Consider the following 23,115-nt stretch of genomic DNA (forward strand, 5'->3'; position numbering starts at 1 on the left):
ACATCAATTTAGTTTCCTACATGAAACTACAATCTACATACACTGTAGCCCTCTAATAGAAATTACTGCATAGTCATGTTCCCTAAATGATGGAAAGGGCCTCTTACATTACAAAATACATTAATGATATCAGCATACACTGTATTAAGTCGCTAGTGCAGGGATGTTTTGCTAAAACATTTTCAATAAAAACTTTCAGTAGGTGAAAACTTAATTTCCACCTTTACCGTATACTTGACCTAAGGGTCATTTAACATTGATACGGATTTCATCAGCTTGGAAATTAGAACCCTAGACTCTAAAAATAATAAAAAAGCTCTAACTACACACAAAAAAAAGATGTTGAAGAACCCGTACAAGAAAGCAGGCTTTGAAAGAGTATAAGGCTGCTGACAGAAGTCTGCACAAAGGCAGCTTCACATGCTTCATGTTATCAGAAAGATTTGAAGATCAGTAATGTAACTAAGATTTAAGATGATCAGTGAACATCCAAAGCAATTCTGAACTACAGACTGTAGTGTTGGTCACATGACTAAATTCTTTTGTGCAACTAAACAAAAGTGCTTTAAAGGATTCCTTCCCACCTCAAAATAATTCTCCAGATATTACATGGCTATGAGATACTTTTAGAAGAAAATCTTGTTAAGTGTTGCTTACTGTGAAGGTATCACAGGGCTCTCTGGGGACTCCTCTTTGCAGTGAAATGTAAATATCTGTTTTCCTGTTAGTGGTGTGCCCACAGCAGAAGCACTGTAGTTCGCATCTCTGCAGAGCCCTCTTACCAAACTCCAACTTGTGTTATGAAGTAGTTTCGTAGCACATTGTCCAAATCCTTTCCCTCTGAATCTAATGCAGAGGGTGCTCTGCAGCCGCATATTAAAAATGCAGCTTCTTACAGGCAATTCAGTCCATGGGACCAGATGCCTTTTGTCTTCAGCCCTTTTCCTTCTGGGGAGATGTCATGTGGGGTGGTCATGGAGAAGGACAGAAGATGATGCACAGGACCAGGCTAGAGCTAGATCACTGTAAAATACCCAAATCACACATGACATCAGTGCTAGAACCTTGGCACTGACTGTTTATCCCACTGATGTGTCTTTTCTGTCCCATCCTGTTCACAGGTGTGGACAGGAGGCAATAGGAGTTCTCAGAGATTATTTAAGAAGGTTGTCTCCTCAAAGCAAAAGGTTGAAATGATGGTCCTGCTCCTGCCTTTTGCCTCTGCACATTTTTATTTCTCTGGTTCTTATTCACTTCATCCCCACTGCCTCTATTTCCTCTCCCAGACTCCAGCACAGATCACTGACACACTGATGGGTCAGTGTGACTGAAAATGGGGAGGTCTACTGTCCTTTCCTTGAAGGAGAGTCCCACAGTGCCCCTTCCTAGTGCTGTAACACATCTGAGGGAAGGAAGGCAAACCCCAGCTTCCCTTGAAGCCAAGGCTTGCTTTATTTTGGTGGTATAAGGAAGTTCAAGAACAGGACTTTAATTTTTCAAGCTGTCCTATTAAGCCCTAGGGAGCAGTGAAACATGGGCACTAAAACATGTGCATTCATCAGAAGCTTTTTTTAACCCCTCAGTCTACTAAGCTGCCCTCAGGACCAAATCCATTTGCTCTCCCAAGAATCAGCAACATCACTCTATGGTTAAAAAAAATATCAGTAAATCACAGAGGGCTTAGACCAAGAAACATCTAGAAAGGAAGAAAATTATTTTCAAGCTCTCATGGCTGGACTTCATAGTTATGTTATAGCTACAGGAAATGCCTCTCGAGGAGGAAAGATTTCAAGCAAAAATTAAAGAGAGGATTTGATTTATAATGGAAAAAAAAAAATACAACTAACAGGCCAAGTTTTGCTTACCCTGAATAATACTTAGCACCTACACAGGAAAATTCCCACTGACTAGTCAGAGCAGATCTGAAACTTTAAACATGCAGTTTCCCCTTCAGCTCCAGAATAGCAGTGCTTAAAATTAGGTGTCAGACTGGGACATGTCCTTCCGATGAGAAAGAGGGAAGAAATGGTATGCAGGGAGCCCCAGCTTCCTCCTGAGGAATAACAGCACAAGGTCTTTGGTCATCAAAGGGAAACCTGACTGGGCAGGTCCATTGAACACTCCGGGAAAAGGGTGAGCACTTGTGACAGTGCTCAAGTGGGTGTTGGAGCTTGTGGCTCCAGGGAACAAGCTTGGGGAAAGCTGTCAGGGACCAGTTGAGCCAGAGTGCTCCATGGCTGTTGGGCTTAAGCCAGAACTTTTCCCAGGAAAGGGGAAAAGTCTGCATTTTGCTGCAGGCAGAGAGGGCAGGTGACTGCCAGCCTTCTGCTGTCAGGCACATCACAGGAGCAGCTGGCACCCCCTCTCTCCCAGGCCAGGAAGGGGAGAGAGGCTGAGCCTGCGATCCCAGGTCACAGTCCTGCCCTGGGTGAACAAGGCCTAAAGGGAGCAAAAGTGTTTGAGCAGGGTCCAGCTCAGCTTGACTGCCTGAAGCCATATCTGTTCTCCCGTGCACTGAGCAATGCCAATGTCACGTGTGCTCCGAGAGCAAAGCTGCCATTTACAGCCAAGAAAGCAGACAAACCTGAGCATCTGCATTTGCAATCTCACTGCTCCATGAAAGACAGGGTCAGACAGAAAACATGTGTTTCATATTTGAAAATCTGAGTGATTTATATTAGGGGAGCAGGACTGGACTGCATGCAAACTCTAGGTTGTTAAAATTTAATTTACTAACCAATTACTATCAGATGCTTGACTTCTTCAGCTGCCCCTTATGAGGAATTCAGTTTCTCACAATATTCTGCCTTGATTTCATAGCTCTATCTCCTTATAGCGGCTGAAGAGAGGTGAAATGAAGTGGGTGAGCAAAAGAAAAGGATCAGTCAGTCCAATGAGTTCATATTTTATATCCAGAGAAACGACCATAGCACTATCTCCCAATTTCTGTGGGTCATCCTTTTTCCATTATTTGCAGCTTTATCTGAAGTAGATGGATTAAACTGAATGGTACATCTCTCACCTCAAGAGAGAATGTCTGGAGGAGACTGTGTTCCTAGCTGCCTTGTCCTCATTCTAGTCGGATTACTTCTCAAACATTGCTCCCAGTTTAAAGCACCTAAGCATGTCTCAGAAGATGAAACTAAATGAACCAGGATAAAAAGTAAAGGCAGAAGCAAGATTATTTCTGATAAGCATCCTTCCTCTTTCATGGGTTATAAGGTACAAGTTGGTTCTCCTGTGCTGCACAGCTTTGGGCTTAAAGTTCACAGAAATTTCTGACCTTGGGGCAGCAATGTGTGTATGGTTTTGCAATTCTTCTTAACATACTGAAGACACAACAGCAACACTATCGTTGGCTGAACAGTTTTTCTAATGTTCTCCATTAAAATTAACTCCATTCTTGATTAGTAAGTCACTCCTGAAATGAACCTGGCTTCCACTTAGTGTGGTGATCAGAGACCAATAACATTTTGAAATCATGGGTGAATTGCCAGCTCTTCTCTCCAATTATGTTATCTCTCCAAAGCTAAACTGCATTTTGAGTGGCAGGTTCCCTGGGATTAGGTTAATGTTACTACTCTTGGAATAAAAGAGGAAAATATTTTAAACTGGGGAATTATCAATCCAGTCCAGACTTTAGGATGGAGAATCATTCATATTAAGACATGAAACTCTTAGAATTTTTTTTTTCCCCAAAAAATACCCAGCAGGTCACAGGCAGCTGGAAAACAAACTCCACCATGGTAATTTATGAGATTGCCGTATTAAGTAGACAACTAATGTGCTTTTTTTTGCTTTTTTTTTTCCCTTTTTTTTTTTTTTGGAGGAGGAGGGGGACAAAAGAAGGAGGCAGGGAGGGTAGCAAGCCAACAAATGTCAGACGCCAGGTCTTATGAATATTTAAATGCCAGCAATTAACAAAGGACTGACTGTAATAGACAGTATATCAGATTTGTGCTAAAGCTTTCAATGCATAATGTTCAGAGGTTTTTCCACACTTCTGAATGCCAGTACTTCAGTTATAACCTTTCCAGAACTCTTCACTCAGCCCTGGTTTTGCTAAAGGCAGAATACAAAAGCTGTTGATCTGAGGTTACCCACTCACGATAACTGAAGAGTTACAGCAACATTACTGTCTAGCAGATTTATTCCTACCTGGCATTACAGCTTAGGAACTGTCTAATTAACAGTCTGATAGCCCAACAGAATGAAACATTGTTATTTCTAAGTAACAAATAGAAGGAGAGTTAGCTGGTACAGGATCACTGGGTGTAACAGGGCCATGACCACAATATGTGACAATAAATTCTCATGACAGAAGAGAAAAGCTTAACCAAGGCATGTAGCAGAACCAGAAGGGATGATGGAAGGCTAACCAGTCCAGCAATTACTCTAAACAGCATCAATTCCTATTTTAAATCCATACTGTAGTAGTATTTAGAGACAACTATTTTTCATATTATTGCACTGTGCGTTTTCTGAGTACCATTATGCTGTGGATCCTTCATCTCTGGAAAATGCTGCATTTCAGTAATAACTCAAACAGCCCCATGAAGCTCAAAGACAATCTGCCTGGAAATTAATGACCTTGACAAATGGTAGATGTTGTTTCAACCTCCAACTCATCCGTGGCCTCAATCTCTGTCCACTTGTCTCTTCCACTCGCTGACTTGGCAAGCATGATCCAGCACTCAGAAATCCTGACAGAAGAAGAAAGTGAGTATCTTTCTCCTAAGAGAGGGAGTCTGTGGCTGGTAAACACATACAGAAGTCTCAGTCCAGCCTTTGCCTGCCATGGAAGCCTGTCTGGGAGAAAGGGTGGAAAGCCAAAAGTTTGCAATCCTTCAATGCAGGAATTTTGGCTGGTGGGTACAGTTGGCTGCCTCAAGGCAGTGCACCTTGCACAGCTGAGGAGCTGCTGTATTCTGTCCATAGGCAAGTACATTAACAGAAGAGAGAGAGAGAGAGAGAGAGATTGAGGGAGAGAGAGAAGGAGAGAGAGTTTAATGCTTAACATGCACAGAGAACACTGGACTCCAACTTTTCCCCCATGCTGAAGTCCAGGGACATTCAATTGATGATCCAGATCTGAAACTAGAGATCAGAATTTGCTTCTAGCTCTGTGATTGCAATATTGGCTATAAAAGCATCCATAACTTTTTTTTAAATCTGCTTCACTGAAAGAATGAAAAATAAATGCCATTTCCTTACCTTAGTTACTTGTCCTTTCCTGAAAGTGATTTTTTAAGGTGCAGATGGATCTGTGCACAGACTATCAGCATGTTTCATCCTCTCCTGCTGGTTACAAAAGTTTCACCCTTTAATTATTTTAACTTCAGCGCAGATGCAATGTGCAGCTTCCAGGCTCCTCATGGGACGTCTCCTTCCTACCCCTGAGACATTTATATTAAAGAGCTCAACCAGCAGTAACAAGATTCTAATCCAGAATTGTCCTAGACTTCTGCTCCAAACAATTTGATTACAGCCTATCAGTGTTTGCCAAAGGTCCACAGGCTGCCAGTCACCCACCCAAAGAAAGCCCAGAACACTTTGAAAGCCATGAAGTAAAACTCACATGGTTGATATGTAATGTGTCATCCCTTAAACAAAGTGAACCATAGAGACAAATATAATATAGAGACTGACAAGGTGAACAAAAACATACCACAGCTGTCTAGGAGCAACTTAAATCTTCATCTGAAGAGAAAATCACTGCCAGATACTTCCAACCATTCATACAGAAATCAGGAATATTGACATCTTTAAAAACTACTTAGAAATGAAGTTTAGGAAAATCAGGAAGAGAGCCAAAAACAAATAACTACACAAAAATAACTTAGAAGACTGACAAAGACCATAGCATTCCTATTTTAAGCAATTACTCAACATTTAACCCAGCTGTCTCAAAATGCTATAGTTCTGTATCATATGGCATGTGCTATATTAGTGAGCCACACCACTAACTTAACTTCTTTAAGTTAACTTGAAGAAGTATAAATTCCACACTCAAAAGAAAAAGAGTTTGGTGACAAATGACAGCCCCTAAAAATCTGCTCCAGGGTGGAAAAATAGTTTGTACATTTGAAATTCAAGACTACATTTTATCTACCACAACTCTCAACACGGGCATGGCCTAAATCTAATGATTTTGTGTCATATTCACCCATTATTTACATTTGGTCAAAGATAAAATGGAAAACAGTGACAAAATGCCAGCCTTTCTGCCACTTACACAGCACATCCTGGATTCCTGACAAAGACCATGAGTTTTTCCATCTGCTCCAGATCCATGATAGTACATTACTTCTACTGAGGAACTACTGTTTCTCTTCAATGGACACAAACCAAGTTTGACACTTTTAAATTTAAAAGTAAAGATTTTAATAAGATGCTGAGAATCCAACAAAAAAATGGTCAAAAGGGTGAAAATTTACTGGAATATCCACCTAAGGCAAATGTTTGGTTTCTCTTCAGCCCAAACTAAAACCCAAAAAAATTAATAATAATTTTAAAAAATTAAAAAAAAAAAAACAAAAACAAAACAACCCACCCCAAAAGTGACATACAGCAAAGCCTTCAAGGAACACTCCTTCTCCTGCAGAAAAGACAAAATGCACACAACTAAAAAGGAAAGGAAACAATGCAGCAAACAGGACACCCTTTATTGCACTCTCTTCAGTTGCTGTGCATCTGGAAATTCTACTGAATAAATGCATTAGAACAGAATAGTATAAATTTGATATTAATTGAAGGGACATCATACAAAATGCTTTCCCCTGATGCCTTGCATCAGATTTATGCTCAAACTACCTTCAAGCATCTGATAAAAATGGTGACTGTTATTTGTCAAACAATGTATTATGTCTCTAGGTGTTCCTTCACCCTTCTTCGATAATTAGGAAATAATAAGAGGGCAGAAGTACTCAGCACTGGACTGGAATCCTCCCTGGTTTTCTCTCTCTTAAGTTCACTCCTTTCCATCACACATTGCCTCCTAGTCTCTTCGTATACTTCAGTCATAGTGAATGTACTGATTAATATCTCCCATATTCTGGTTCATAAAGATCAAAGTCCTAATAGCAGCAGTATCTATATTTATTTAATTATCTGTTAGCCTTTTTTTTATTATAGCAATACAATTCTGCACATAGTCATCAGTGGAATTATCCACAACACAAACTCAGAAAGAAAAAACTCAACAGGCATTATTCCTGAAATAACCTGAAAAAAATTACTCTGAATTCCCCTCTCCTACTTTTTTAATGAACTATTTCAAAGTCCAGTGAAGTGATCACACATGTGGAGTGTTTTTCCATATCTGTTTCCTGCAAAACAGATACACAGAAATTTATCCTGGAAACAGAAACCTCCCTGAGTGTTGAAGTGATTAATGTATAGCCCAAATTACAGTGAATTTCAAGTCATCCCATTATTGCACTTCAATCTTGTGAAGAAACACTACTTCTGAAATAGGGCTTCTGATTTAGATATCCATGACCTTCTAAAACAAAAATGATCATGTTATAAATGCCAGAAGGGATGTGCATAAAGCATGTGTGTCCATTCAGGCTGCTACTTGCACTTACTACCTTGGTTGCATGTCATTAATGCCAGATTATGTTTGGCCATGAGGTATGTTCCTGTTCCAAGGTGTGAGCTTTTCTGATCATGGCATCTCCAGGGAAAAAAGAGGAAGAAAAACCACACAGATGTGAAGCCACGTGACAGCCTATCCATGAAGAGATCACAAGTAGTTCTGTGTTAGCACACCCAGGACCAAAAAGTGTCTGGTAGGTGCAGTCACGTGCATGCTTTCACTCTTGATTTCTCCCTGTCCCCATCTCAGTCACAAGAAATCCGCTCCCTAATGGCTGCAGGATGACAAATACAGAGAAAGAACTATTTGAATCTCAGATTGCAAACTAACATGCACGAGCTACAAAGGGGGAAAAAAACCTCCTCATATTAGAGAATATTAAGATCTAAAGGGAAAACAAACAAACAAACAAAAAACAAAAACCTGAATCAACAGAAAACAAGGGTGTTTTCTTTCACTTTCCAATGTTTCTCAGCAGCACAGCCTTTCACCAAACTCATGTCTTGCATCAGGATCAGACTGAAGTATTTCAAAGTGGTGAGAAATAACTCTTTGATTGATGTTGTTTCAAAGAAAATGGCTTCTCAGGAATTCCCACAAGGTGCAGAATCTGGTAAGTCTGGGAAGAAAAACATTCAGGCAGTAGCAGAAGTTACCAGATGATGTCTTAAAGGAGAATTTTAAAATATACTACTCTTTCTGCAGCTCTGTTACTAAAGCTTTACAATACTTTTTCTCAGTTGGTGCTGCTACACAGCTGCCTTAGCCCCCCAATTCCACCCAGCTTTAATCACACACTCCTTACACACCCAACCTGTGCTCTGGACTCCAGTGCAGCTGGGTGGATGAGGGATGTAACGCAGCTGGGTGGAATGAGGGGATCCTCATTCTTCCTCCAGTCATTCGGCCTGGAAAATCATACATTGACACAAAAGCAGAGCCAGAAAATTAATGGATGGTGGCCAATTAAATAAAATAATTGGCACCCATAAAACACAGGGGGTACCATAGGTCTTTACACTTCATTAATTCTCTGCTCTATTCTTACCAACACAATTATTCTGGGACATTTGTTGAGCAGTCCAGCACAGCAAGCATTGGCTAGAAAGTTGTCAGCTACACACACGAAGTCCCTGTCTGCAGCTATAGTTTTATCTTTCATTCCTGAATTCCAGTCAGTGACAGGCAAAAGATGTGATGTGTCTGTGATCAGACTGCCTCACATGGCACACAGCAGCAGAACCTCTCCCCAGCATGCAGACACTAGTCATGCCAGTCCTCATCCTTCCCTCCCTGCCTCTGTGGATGAATCAGGAAGTGGCATATTTTTTTTAAGCAAACTCCTTTCAGCAAATTACAGCAGGAGCTCTCTGTTCCACCCATCAACATACCATTACCTGATGACCAGCTTCCTCACTCCTTCCATTTTGTTCATTTCCCTGCCTCCTATATTTGTTGATGTCTGTGCACGAGGCATTTCATAAAATTTTGTGGCTGCACTAAGACTGCCAGTTGTAGCAGAATCAGTCAGCCCTGGAGCTGAAAATTTCTTTTAACAGGTTATGGTGCACACTGGCTACTGTTTTATTTGCCCACCCACCCACCATCCATAACCTGGCTCTTAATCACCCAATTTCCCAGGCCCATATTCCAACAAGTGAAAACACAACAGCCTAAACTGTCTTCCTAAGCTGACTTCTAGGACTTCGGACAGGTGTTCCAAGCCACGACAAGCAGCAGCAAGGCCAGGTCCCCGTGTGGGTATTTCTAACCAAACCAATACTCCAGCTGAGCATATTTAAAGGCAGAAGCTGTTCTGGACACGGAGCAGAGGCTCCCGGCAGCGGAGGAAAGGCCCGTGGCCAGCTCTGCGGCACCATCTAGCGCTAAGAGGGAATAGTGCTCTTGGGACAGATACACGGCGCGTTACGCAGAGCTCAGAAACAACGCAAATACAAATCGGAAACAAGCAAGACAACTACTGTTAACCCATTTTCACTGTGCACATGCTGGGACCTGCTTCTGTCACTCTAGGACTCGAACATTTCTGTGGCACAGTTCACACTGGTCGCACACCAGTGAAGATGCTCGCAGTGTGCACTGCGGAGTCCAGCCACGCTCCTCACCCCTATTCCCAGGGGATTCAGCAGATGAATCACAACAGCCACATGTTCTGGAAACGTACGTGCAGCCTTGCAGCTGCCTCTCCGCTCCTGTTCCAGGCTGACAGCCACGCTGGAAATCACGGCAGAAGGGCAACAGCAGCAGCTCAGAAACGAAGATCCGCCAGCCCTGCGGAAGGCGGTCAGAGACAGCACTAGTGCACATCCTCTCCAGCAGGCAGAGGAGAGAAGAGCCCGGCTCCTGGGCACGCTGGCCTCTACAGACCATTAACTCAGAGATTCATGGCCCTGTTCAGACTCAAACCGCAGATCCCAAGTGGTTCCCTTCTGCTCTCTAAAGTTACATCTACTTCCTCCAATTTTATTACCACTACTAGTCATAGAGGTTGGGGTCGCTTCTTTTTTCCATTTCCTGCATCCAAAAAGTTCACTACTTATTATAAATCTAGATGACATGCTTTTTTTTTTTTCTCCCGAGAGCAGCTTAGTTCTTATAATTTTATACAGCTGCATATTTGCAGTATCTAAGGAACAATTCCCGCTACACTGGTAGAACTTCAGTGCCAGATTCTTCAACCTTCAAATACTCCAGCAAGTTTCAGTTTAAAATAGTAGAAAAGGTGATTTTTCTACTATTATGAAGTCTCCAAAGAATTACAGAATTCACATCCTTAAGTTGTGTGAAATCTAGTTGTTTCTCAAACTCCTATTAATTTCAACTCTCCACTGATTCCAATCTTTTATTCTTGTGCCAAAAAAATCACTTTGAAAGTCTATCCCAGTGACAAATTAAATATAATTAACATTAATTGTCAAATGGCGGCCCTCAGCAGCACCTGATCAACAACAGAAAAAGGTACCACATATGCATTAATTTCAAGTTTTATTCTTCATGTTGGTGAAACACACAGCCTCAAGAGGCAGCATCTGTAGAGCTGTTGCAAACACATTTTGTACTCTATTACACCACAGATTTGGGAAAAGAACAAGTAAAGCACAGGTTTCACACTGCACTTGATCATCTGACTATTAAGTTACAGATAATTTAGAAATCTTCTGATTTTACATAAACATTGCATCAGCCATTGCTCAGCCTCCATGCACAATTTATTTTTTTATTACAGTCAACACTGGTTTTGGAAACGCTCTTGCTGTAAATGTTATATTTTTCCATTTTAGATCACTTAAATGGTATTTACATAAGTGTGCAAATTGCTTTGAAAGATAGAAACAAACACTAACACATAATATACAGACAGTTTCTTCTATAGTTAAACATTTACTAAAAGGCAGTTAACATTCCTAACACACTTTCACTGTCTAAAATAGGAGAATAAGTTATATAAAATAGACCATCTTATTTTCAGATGCTTCCATTTCTGCAGATTTGGTCTTTGCAGCAACATTGCAATTAAAGATTAAGATTCTACTACTAAGAATCAGAAATGCCAATTCAATGGCAGCTTAACATGTCTAGTACCAGTCACTTTTGTCCCAGATTTTCCACACTTGGCACAGAACAAAGAAACAACTTGAGGAGGGAGGAAGACAGTTTTGTGCATCCATTTTTTTTTTACCATATGGAAAGTATGTTTTAAAAATTCAACACAAATTTTAAATTTTCTTTTAAGGACCTGTTAGTGTTACAAGCACAGTTTAAATAAATCTGAAAATTCTTCCACAGAAGCACACACCGTTCAGTTTTCTTATGCACCTCATCACTTCAGGATACACACAACTGTTCACACACACAAAAGCAGACTCCTTGGGCTCACACAATAAAACTGATGTCAGAACTAGAAGGAGCTGGAAATGCTTAAAGAAAATTACTTAGTGTCCCCTGAGTTCCTACATGTGCATTTCTTTCTACCTGTGATAAAGACTCACCATAGTAAGTGTTATGTTCAACTTGATTTGAATCTAGAAGGCAGAAGTTAAACTCCAGTTAACCTACAGTGAGTTCCTCCAACAGCGAAAATTCTAGAAGAGTTCTAGAATTCTAGGAGTCTTTGAAACCAGCTTTCATGTATACCTGCAAGCATTCTCAGAGAGAAGCACTTCCTAAAACTTCATAGAGCCAAAACTTTTACATGTGTCATCAATAACAAAGAGAAATTACTCATCAGATAGTGAAGACCTATAGGTGCATCTTAAATAGATTTAAAACTCATTATTACACAAGAGAAAGACACAAAACTGGATTTTGACCATCCATTAAATTGAATAATGTGACCTTCTAATGCGACAGCAAATTATGCTGCAGTTTGTGCTCCTACCTCAATGTTACTGAGTGCTATTCACCCCAAGAAAAATGAGCATTAGCCCTCTGAAATATAAATCTTCATCACAATTACACCTGACACAATTTTGTCACGCATATGCTTGATACTTTTGATGACATCCAATTCTTTAATATGGCAGAAACTATCCCAACACTTTAGACTGTGCTTTTCATCTCTTGTTTACAGAGCTTTGGGCATCACATACAAATCCCTGCTGGATTCCAGATGATGTCACCCTAGTGCAGACCTTTCTTAGGTCCTGCTGAAAAAATAAGCCACAGGTGCAACTTCTAGACTCGACAACTTTTAAGCATAAAATAGTGAAACAAATTCAGGACACTAAAGAAGCTTGTAAAACACATGATGACTTGAAACCAAATAGAAACAGGATGCATTAAAATTTGGTTACCTTGGATTCTAAGCAAGTTTGAAAAATGCCACTTATAGGAGATATCTGTTCAATGCTTTGAAAATATGAGAGAATCAAATGACTTCATAGACTAGCATGCTGATTAGAAAATAAATACCTAGGACACTTATGAACTCAAACATATCATGGAAACATTCCACCTAAGTTTTTGTTAAACATTCGTCTTCAGAAGTTTATATTCAGTGCACATGACCTGCTAACTTCAGTTTCTTTTTTGGTTATGGTATGCTTCAAAAACACTGCTAAGAATGGTTGTTCACACCTTCCTTTTCTAAGGTGCACATTACAAACTATGGATACATTTATTTCCAAGTACTTCAGGTCAATAAATTTCTTATGAGGAAAGGCAGATGTGTATTTTTAAGCTTGCAAGATAGCTTCAAACTGTTGACTTAGTGTTTTTCACACTCATGCGGATACTGTAAAAATAAGGTATTAAAATAATATTCCCCAGTGCACTAAAAACATGTTGAAAACAAACTGAATGCTCCCCCTAGTGCTTACACAAGTAAAAATCCTGCCTGGCACAGTCTGCCTTAAATGGTCTTAAACAAGAGATAAACAGCCAGATAAATGATCATACATTTAAGTCTGAAGACAACTGCAAACACTCTGCTGGGACCAAAAGTGTCAGCTGTTGAAATCCAGCATTTAAAATTTTGTACTACTCCCCCTCCAGTGCTTCTGAAGTTTTGGTTTCTTTTAAACTGTGCTTTTAGTAAAACTCTCCTCAATTTTTTTCCCGTCAGCTGAAGGCAGGGCCCTAAGGAAGCTCCTGCCAGGTAAGAGATGAAGTCCAAAGATGTTTCAAGATGATGGGTACAACCATGCTTTTTCTCCTGCACTGCACCCAGAAGCTGCCAAGTTAATATTAGGATTCCCATATCACAATTGCAATGAAGCTCTGGTAAATCTGGTACCTTTGGATATGCCCAGCATCACAAGTCAGTCAGATATGACAACCTAGTCTGCAGCTAGCATAGTCCACCAGAGTATTCATCCTCTTCCTCATCAGCATGGGAGCCCACTGCAGCTGGTCCTCTGGCTTTGTCTTGGGCAGCGTTTGGCGATTTCTTCTTCATTCCACCTCCTGGGACCACCAAGGTAAGACCAAGCTTGGCATACTGACAATAACAAGGCAAGTTTAATTTCTGTACTATCATAGAATTGGCTGATGCTCACAATAAGCAAGCAGGAAACATTCAGTACAAAAACAGCTTGGAATAAACACTGGTCCATTTTTCTCTCTCTCAAATACTCCGGGAATGGGGTATGATATCTGTATTGATGCTGCTTATTATCAAATAAATTGGCCACATAGCTCCTCTGGTTCAAGCTTTATGTAGAAAAGAAATAATTCCAGTATGTAGCTTTTCATACATTATCTAGTATTAGATCATGTAAACAGTTTTACAAGTGCTGTTTAGCAAGACTAGTAACTTAATTTTAAGTATTCAATTAAGTGAAATTAGCCAATACTGGTACAAGGTTTGGCAGGGATGGATGTTTCCATTACTTCACACCTTTCTTACCTTGTACTTCCTACAATTTACAAATTCAATTAAATAAAAAATGGTGGGGAAAGAGACACAACTATTTGCTCCAAATTCAAAACCTATCATGAATGAGTACCTTACTAAGAATAAGCAATGGAAAAAAAATTCAATGATGCCACCTTGCAGGCATCCTGCCCTGTTCATGTTTATGCACATTCATCTGCTGCATGGTATTTCTGAGAAAAAGCAGAAGCAGCAAACTGTTCTTGCCCTGAGAGAAGCAAGTACAAGAGGACTGAATTTGGTCAACTCATTAAAAAAATTAAGCAAATCCTTAACAAGCTGCTCTTTCAACTAACCCTTTGCACCATCTGAAAGGCAGGCAGCACCATCACTGGCAGGCAAAGTAAAAGAATGCAGGAAGCTCACAGCCAAAGGGAAGCATGACAGGAAGTCACAATAAACACAAAGACTGTGCTGTTATTTTTCTCTACTAGGAAAAAATCCCCATCCTCTTAAAGCAAAAAAAGCAAAAAATCCCCCAGTCACAGGATCTGTCTACTTACGTCATTATCCATGTATTTGAAGAGTGGAGAATTACAGACTTCAGAAACTTGATCCTGATCTTGCTGATCATACCCTTCTAAAAGTTGCTCCAGTGCTGCACAGTCTTCACTTCCATTAAATCCTGGTATACTGAAGGAAATTAAGAGTTTATTTCTTCACGTACATGAATCATATCCATAAAAATTAAACTTTAAGTAATATTAGTTTGCACACTGCAAATCAGACCACAATCATAATCAAGATGAAACAAGAATATTCGATTTTTAAGTTTTTTTTCCCGATTAGTCAATAAACTTTCTCCACTTCACATACGGAAAAATTCTGTCATCAGTTTCTGTACATAAAACTAGAGATTTGGAAAACACAAGCAAGATGTTTAAAGACTGGTCTTGAAAGATTATTTCTAAAGGTAAAGTACTACAATTTAACTTATACATATGTTCATTTCACTAAAAAGACAGTTTAAGTAAAAACATGTTGTTTTGAGATTTTGCTACTTAAGTTCCAATGAAAGTTGAAATTAGGAACTGCGAGGGTTAAACACTAATCCATATTTTGACACCAAAATTTTCTCGTGCAACATGGCAAGGAATTTTAATTTCTCATTTCCCCTGTCACACACAACTAGTTCTTTATGATTTTGTATTTTAGGTTTGTTAAGAAGAATCACTATAGCCACTACAGCTAAAGTTGTTATATGTAAACAAGATTCCTGATAGCCATACACAAGGGAACATTATTATTGTACTGTAAGTCAACAGAAATGCAGGTTAAAAATTTATGAAAGGAAAATGTAAAGCAAGATACATCTACACAAGTGAAACATTCAGTTTAAAATCACAGGACGCAAAGTAGACTTACCTGTAGCTTTCCCTCACACATCTTTCTGCAGCAACATAATCATTTCTATGAAGATGAACTAAGACTTGAGCAATAGTTTTCTAAACAAAAAAAAAGTAAGAATTATGATTCTTTAAAAATTAACAAAAAAAATATGACAAAAATAGTAGACTGTTAATATCTAGTACAGAAAGAAAGGTCATTACAATCCACAATCATCCTAAGAGACTGACACAATCTAGTGAAAAAGTAGAAAGCCATCTTCTCAGCTGGTATGAAATAGGTTATCTCCTATAACATTTTAATGGATTGCCATCCCAAGTAACAGTTTTTGTAGTTTGTTTTTTTGATAACATCTTTATTTTTATGTGTTGTTTAGTTTTGACAGCTCCTGTAGATAATAGCATCTTATCTTAAAACTTTAAAAAAGCACAGCTGAAGTTTGGGGAAACACCACTACCACAACCTCTCATCATTCAGCAAGAAACTTACTACTGAATCAAGAGGTGCCCATCATCTGTCAGATGTCAGTAACAACAAAAATAAAAAAACTGAAATGTATTATCAGAAGGTGTCTCTTAGAGTTTACCTTATAGCAAGTGGGGTAGTTTTCAATTTCCTTATAAATACTTTTTTCCTTTTGAAGAGACAGTGCAGCCTCATCTAATCTAAAAACCAAAAAAAACAGGAATATCAATGCCAGGAATACAACACAATGAACCCAAGGCCAACTACAAAGTGTTTAACTAATACAGTGGCAAGTCTACTCGAATAAACAGCATCACAACTAAAAATCAACAGCAGATTTTACTAACAGATAAGGTAAATATATGGTTAGCAATTCCTTTTGTCAACGTTCTAAGAACATCTCTGGTATTTATTCAGAGAAACCTTGGTTTTTGTAACACTGTACAAGACAAATGCTTTGTTATATACACTAATGTATTTCTTTGTGTCCTGAGGTCGCAATAAGTAATATTAATACAATTAATAATCAGTAAGTCTGATATCCACAAACTAGCAAAATAGTTCTTAAAGGAGCTAAATGTTTCAGTGAAGCAAGTCTAAGATGAACTGAAGGTTAAGTTTGGTGTAAATAATTTACAATTAAACTTGTCTCACTGAGACTCCAAGATTCACTCTTATTTAAGAAGTCCAGAATTAGACTGCTGCAGATTTTGTTCTTCAGGTCAGTCCTAATTCCTCTGGTTTTAATCCCACAGCTGTAGAAGATTTTCAAGTACTATCTACATATTAATATTGGGGAAAAAAAAAAACGAAAAAAAATCCTGAAGTAGGTTAAGAATTAATGAAAACTGGCGTTTTCACAGAGCAAAAGCCTTTCAGCTCACATTCTCCCATCCCAGAACAGAAAATCAGGTGGTTCCCGGATGAACATGGCATATCCCACAGAAACTGGACCTTAGCTTGAGTCTCAAATAAGAACTAACAGCACATAAAAAAACCAAACAACACCAAGACAAAAGAAACCACAATCAAAATCACATTTTAAGACTGAATTACATTAGAAGAACAAAAAGGTTAGATAAAGCTATACCTGCGTCCTCTGACCAGAAGTCTTGATGCCTTCCCTAGCATTTCTAACGCCTGCCGTAAACGTTCTTCATTCTAGAGAAAAAAAAAAATAAAAATCAGACATTCTTATTTCATTTGCACAGAATTAAAACCACTAGACCTTAATCTAAATGTCCTGTAACTTGGAACAACTGTTAGCTATTAGATCAGCAGCTCACACACTCAAGGGGAACATGAAGAGTATTGGTGCTCCTGAGTTCCACAGCCAGCTCTGCTCAGTAGAGGAATGTCAATGCAAATTTACTAATCTGGAAATACACATGATAACTGACAATAGAAAACTACATCAAAGCCACTTGTAAAAAGGCAAATCACTGCCTCATGTAATGGGTGGAGCACCAAGCGAAATATTTTCTTCTGTGCCTTCAGGGATTTCAAATTATTTTGGGTTCCAGTACTCAAGAGCAGATATGTTCTCTACCCTCTGTTCTGCCCGGCAAGAGCCAGAACACTTGAACTACAAAATTCCGATTTTGTCAAGTCCTAAACTGAGAAAAAGGCAAAGCAATCTGACTCCTAACTTTTGTCATCTCTTCCTCTACAGCATGAGAAGCCTTTAGCTTCATTACTCAGCCACTGATGTAAAATGAAGGAAACATAATTTAAAACCTCATCTTAAGCTTCTTCTTTACAGCTAAAAGAAGAAAACCCAACAAACTAAAAACATGCACAAAAATCCCCCACTTACTTCAAACACGGATGCTGCTTGCTGATAGAGCTGCACAGCCTTCTCTGGACTCACATTTTCTATTAACCTGTAATAAACATCAATACTTTCTCTTCAGATGAAAGGAATTTTTTTTTTCCTGAAAGCATCAACAAGACATAAAAGAAAACCACAGACATAGCCATGCCCTGCACAGATTCTAGCCACCAATAAGTCAGACTCACTTTCCAGCCCGTTCCAGTGCAATGGCTGCTGTGTCTGGTGTCCCATTCTCCAGGTACATCATGCTGGCTTTCTCGATCAGCTGAACTGCTTCAGGGAGCCTCTGCATCTCCTACAAGGCAATAGCCATAGGAACACTGTGGTCAGGAAAGGAATTGATGTGCAAAGACACAAATCAAAGCAAATTGCAATCACTTATTTATTAAGGTTCTAGTTTTTATTTACAAACTTCTAGGGCTAGTGAAAGTTGACCACCGACTCCCTAAAATTCACTTTTAAGTATTAAACTTTTCTGTAAGTCATGAATTTGTGGTAGTTTAGAGTAAAAGCAGCACCACTCTTCTGTTACCCTCTGACATGAGAAACTCTTTATTCCTTCTACAAAAGGATTGTTTTCTCCCCCAAAGACAAATGATGCTTTTCTAATCTTCTGAAGTCAGAGGTGGGGACTATGAGTCAACAAAAAATTTTCACCTGAATATGCAATTTGCTTACATGTATTTGTAAAATAGTACAGTGCACAATATTCATCATTATAAAATATAGATTAGAAATAAAAACTAGTAAATGAGAATACCTTTAGCATCATGCCAGCTTGTTCATAAGCTCTGCAGAGAAAAAAAATGTAGTTTGGTCAGAGATGGTGTATTACAACAAGCTGTAGTTATGAAGTAAAAGTGAACATGCATTGACTATCTAACATCTTCACTGTTAATATTTAATGCTTTGAAGATGTTTTAAGTGTTTTATTTAATGACACAGCAGACGTGTAACTTTATCTTCCATAAAATTCGACCACACTTCCCTGTAATAATCTATTCTAACCAGATCCCCAGGCAATATTTGGATTATTGTCATCTCTGAAGTACTCTTTAATTAAAAAGTTCTTAATTAGCTCAGCAGTGTAGAACTTCAAAATTATGAGAAGTTCATCTAAGAAAAAATATCTGCTATCAAAAGGTGCTGAAGAATGCCAAAATCATCATTTCTTCAGGTGGCCATTACATGTTTTCAAACTTTCCTAGCTCACACTTCCACTGAACTAATTATGAAGCAGCAAAATGACTTGCATCAAAACACTTACTCTGAGATAAAATGTACTTGTACTGTATGTTAAAAAATCTGTTTTAGATTACTTAGCACGTCTGTACTTACTTGGCAGCATGAAAGAGACTAGACATGAAATTGTTGAAGTCAAGGACAAAAGCCACAAAAATATAATGCAGGAAAAATACTAATGTACAAAATCTTATACAACTACTAATTTCAAAGCAAGGAACCCCATAAAGGCAAATCAAACCTACTACAACTACAGGCAAGTTGTCAAAAGTAAATAATTCTAAGGGCAGAATAAATGCAATATACCAATGTATAGCTACATAAAAAGTTGTAAAAAGCACACCTACTTAAAATATGTTCCTGCTTATTAAGTAGTACTACAAGTACCATAATAATGTCAGAGCTTCATGTAGTTTATACTATGCATTAGTAGGTAATAAAAACCAATTAAATTTCTGAAGCAGTACCTAGGTATCTCAGGCACCTGTCAGCTGTGACTTGGGACAACACTAACTTTATCACCAACAGTTCTTTAGTTTTCTCACTCAGAGCACACAGGAACAGACTTTTTAAAAGCAATTCTGTTACACTGACAAAATGCACAAATATATTAAATAACCTGCTACCAACCCCCATTACTCCAATCTAAGTAGCAACTAGTCAGCTTCTTGGAAAGAAAGAATCCCAGTCAATGAAAAGATACGCTTTATTGTTTTCATGTGCCTCAGCTTCCCGCAAACAGGCTTCCCTCGCCTGGTCAAACTGCTTGGCATTCTTAAAAGCAACAGCTGCAAAAAAGCAAATAAAGATTTTATTTACAACTTGACATTGTCTTCTTTTTTACCACTGCTGCTCAAGAGTTTAGCTACCTAAAGATACAAACAGGCTCTCTAAATGCATGGTTACAGTTTACCAAGGTCTTCCCAAAAATACCAGACAGTTCTTGTTTCATTAGTTACTTAGTTACCATTAAAGACATTTATTATCAACACCACTTCCATACCACCTCAGTATCATATACAGCTCTCAACGTGTTTAGCTGGACTTTGAGAGTCACTCATGCTGTATTTTAATTACAGAAATGGAGGAATGCATATTTATATAATTTTAATCATTAGGAATTAACTAAGTCAGAAATGTGCCACCAACAAAGCACACCCGTAACTTCGTCAGCACAATCATTTGAAGGTACAAACACATATTTTTATCTTGTTTAACTAACAAAATATAAAGTAAGATTTAGAATCAATTTCAATTTATAAATGCTCCAGTTGTTCTTCCAAGTTTGTGTTTTTGTATTCAGTCTTAGGTGAATAAGTAGGAATGCTCAGAGTAGGAAGCCAAAAGATCACAACAAATTACTGCCATGAGAAAGAATAAAATGCTTAACAACAAAAAGAAATCAACAAGTAAGGATTTTATACTCAGTATGTCACTTGGCACTGGAAAAAGGGAGGAACAAGACCTTACTGTGCCTGAAAAAAAAACCCAAGCTGGCAGCTGTCTCACCTTACTGAGACAGTCTTTGACAGGATATATTTCATAAGATGATGATAAAGCAAAATTTTAAAACCAGCCTGAACGTCTGTTGTTTTGTAGATAAAGTCACAGGATTTGGGGGTGGACAAGTGAAAGGAAGAAAGCTTTATTTTTGACACATACAGCAATATAAAAAATAGAAATTGTAAGCTTGAAAAAAAATTGGTTTTGGAGACTGTTCTAGATCTCCATGAAGAACCTGAAATTTATTTTACAGTGCTACCAAGAGGATTTTTTGTTGTTTCATCTTACATTTAGCCTTCACAACAGTTAAACTTACACAGTAATGCAGTAAAAATACATAAAACATTGCACGGGACTAAGCTTGAGGAATACTTTGAAATATACATGGCCATATTTAGTGCCACATACCTGCCTTCCCATATTCAGTAGCTGCACTGTCATAATCTGGTTTCCACTTTAAGAATCCAGTTTTCAGGCTAAAACACAAGAAACAATTAGTAAAGATTTTATGTTTTACCATCAAGGCACTTCAGATACATTTCAAACTTTAGAATAGCCCTGGAAATGAGCAATTACCTATGTGCCAATACTATGGTGGCATCACTACCATAAAAACAAACGCCAGCACTGTTAAGAATTGCATAAAGCACTGCAATTATCTCCCATAGTTACAAACCTCACCCTAACATGCTTCTACTGTTCCCACAGAGTCTCCCCAAGCCCATCTTCTCAGCAGTAAGAAGTCAGCAGAAGAAAAATACTTCCTCCTACACCAACATGGTGTAGGAATCTCCAGATTTCTAATATCATGACACCTGACAGTAATTTTTTTTTTTCAGACATCAGGAAGTTTCCAGCATTCCTCTACAGGACTGTTTTTTTTTTTTGCTTCTGAGAATTATCAAAAACTCTCCAATGCATACACAAACAAAAGAATTTAGTTACCAACACAAAGACTCACACGTCATTTATATGTCTAAAATAGATCACTAAAAGGTGCCACACGTGGGCATAAATACATAGGGAAAAATGAACACGGGAAAATTAGGTGAGTCATCAGGCAATTTGGAATTCAATATGCTGACTTCCTCATTTTTAAAAGAAATTAAAATATTACCACAACTGTACAGTCTGCTTGCATATTTGTTATAGGCCAACACATCATATGCAATACATTCTTTACTCAGCAAAACAGTTGTATATGGATACTAAGGTGATCTTGTTGTCTTACTTGGATGATGACCAGAGTGTGTAACCCTAACACAAGCCTTTGTGTTGTGTTATTTTTATAACAGTCAGAGTCCCAAACACATCAAGCTGAAATACACAATGCACTCAATCTACACACAATTTGAGAGCTCGGTGCCTTTTATTTCAAGTGTTCTCCAGATAAGCTTAAAATTAATTCTGCTGGAGGGCACTTTTGGTCAAGTAACTTGAGTAAGATATGCTGGGTTTTTTCAATTTCAAAGTTTGCCCTCTATGCCAATTTATACATTTGATCCATGATTTCTAGACAGCAGGTCACTACTCTTACTAGAACTATGGCATCCTTGGATTAGTCAGCTCTATTACATCTATACGGTACTCTGTGCAATGCAACAAAATAGCTATACTCAGTGTGAAAATACACAGTAACAGACTCATAGATGTTAAGATCTCCAAGATAAACGTAAGTACAGGTCTTTGAAGCCTCTGAGAAGCACCAATCACACATTTCTCAAGGACAGGAAACATGCACCTTCACACGCAACTTCAGCAAAGTCAAGTCCTTTTATCTAAGACAGTCTCCATAACTTTCTTCTGCTTGTCTCTAGTCTTAAGATGTGCCAGGGGAGGTTTAGGATGGACATTTGGAAGAAATTCTTCACAGAAAGGGTTATTAGACATTGAAATGGGCTGTGCAGAGAGTCACCATCCACAGAGTTAAGGAAAGGCTGGATGTGGCGCTCAGTGCTCTGGTCTAGTTGACAGAGTGGTGTTGTGTCACAGGTTGGATTCGATCATCTCAGAAATCTTTTCCAACCTAACTGATTCTGTGACTTGTCTTCCTCCCACTAACTTGGGCAGAAGTGACAGCCCTCACTTTGCCGTCAGGAGCAATGGAGGCCACAGGCCCTGAAGGAAACTGCTCAGGCCCCAGGCCTCTGGGCCGCCCCGCCTCACCGACCCCACAGTTTAGTCTCAGGGCCGCTTTACTGTCCCTGCTGGGGGCAGCAGGCCCTCCACAGCACCCGGCCCCGCAGGGAAGCTCCCCTCAGGCAGAGGAGGGGCCGAGCAGCCATGCCGCCCACTCCCTCCGCGCCGGCCCCCGCGGCCCCGCCGCCTCCCTCCCCTTCTCCCGAGGAGCGGCCGCCCGGCGCACGGAGCCTCCTCAGCCCCTCTGCCGGCCCAGGAGGGGACACGCCGCCTCCATGGGGCGGGAGCGCCGGGCGGCCCGGATAGCGCGGGTGCCGAGCTGGCAGCCGCTCGCCAGCTCCCCCCAGCCCGCACCCTCCGCCCCGCTGCCCTCCGCTCACTATTTCTCCGCTTTCGCGATGTGCTCCAGCGCCTCGTTAATCTTCTGCGCCGCCATCTCGCCAGCGCGGCGGGCCGGGCTCGGCCACGCTCCTCCGCCTCCCTGCGCTGCGGCTACGGAACGGCGCAGGGATCACGGGCACCGGGAGGAGCGGCCCGGCCCCGCCTGCTCCCCGCGCCTGCGCCCGGGCCGCGAACGGAGTGCCCGGAGTG

The 23,115-nt window shown here is 39.6% G+C and overlaps 1 protein-coding gene across 1 annotated transcript; it reads right to left on the reverse strand.

Annotated features, from left to right (window-relative positions):
- Positions 1 to 10,589: 10,589 nt before the first annotated feature.
- Positions 10,590 to 23,075, reverse strand: NAPG (NSF attachment protein gamma). Its single transcript, XM_064433526.1, has 12 exons — positions 22,905 to 23,075; positions 20,794 to 20,861; positions 19,586 to 19,670; positions 18,979 to 18,996; positions 18,401 to 18,431; positions 17,826 to 17,935; positions 17,623 to 17,689; positions 16,897 to 16,967; positions 15,928 to 16,006; positions 15,360 to 15,439; positions 14,498 to 14,627; positions 10,590 to 13,559 (listed from the first exon to the last, which is right to left on the reverse strand). Exons 1-12 carry the CDS (start codon positions 22,958 to 22,960, stop codon positions 13,410 to 13,412), a joined length of 945 nt encoding a protein of 314 aa, XP_064289596.1. The 5' UTR covers positions 22,961 to 23,075; the 3' UTR covers positions 10,590 to 13,409.
- Between the last annotated feature and the right edge of the window lie 40 nt (positions 23,076 to 23,115).

Source organism: Passer domesticus, chromosome 1 (genome assembly GCF_036417665.1).
Source record: "Passer domesticus isolate bPasDom1 chromosome 1, bPasDom1.hap1, whole genome shotgun sequence".
Taxonomy (NCBI): domain Eukaryota; kingdom Metazoa; phylum Chordata; class Aves; order Passeriformes; family Passeridae; genus Passer; species Passer domesticus.

What these genes read in the sequence shown, in the direction of transcription:
- NAPG (XM_064433526.1), bottom strand. Translation starts at nt 22,960, where the DNA reads ATGGCGGCGCAGAAGATTAACGAGGCGCTGGAGCACATCGCGAAAGCG. An exon ending in AAGCTGGCATGATGCTAAAG is followed by an intron (nt 17,936 to 18,400) that starts GTATTCTCATTT and finishes ATTGCCTTGTAG; the next exon opens with GAGATGCAGAGGCTCCCTGA. An exon ending in AAGCAGCATCCGTGTTTGAA is followed by an intron (nt 16,968 to 17,622) that starts GTAAGTGGGGGA and finishes TTTTTTCTCTAG; the next exon opens with AATGAAGAACGTTTACGGCA.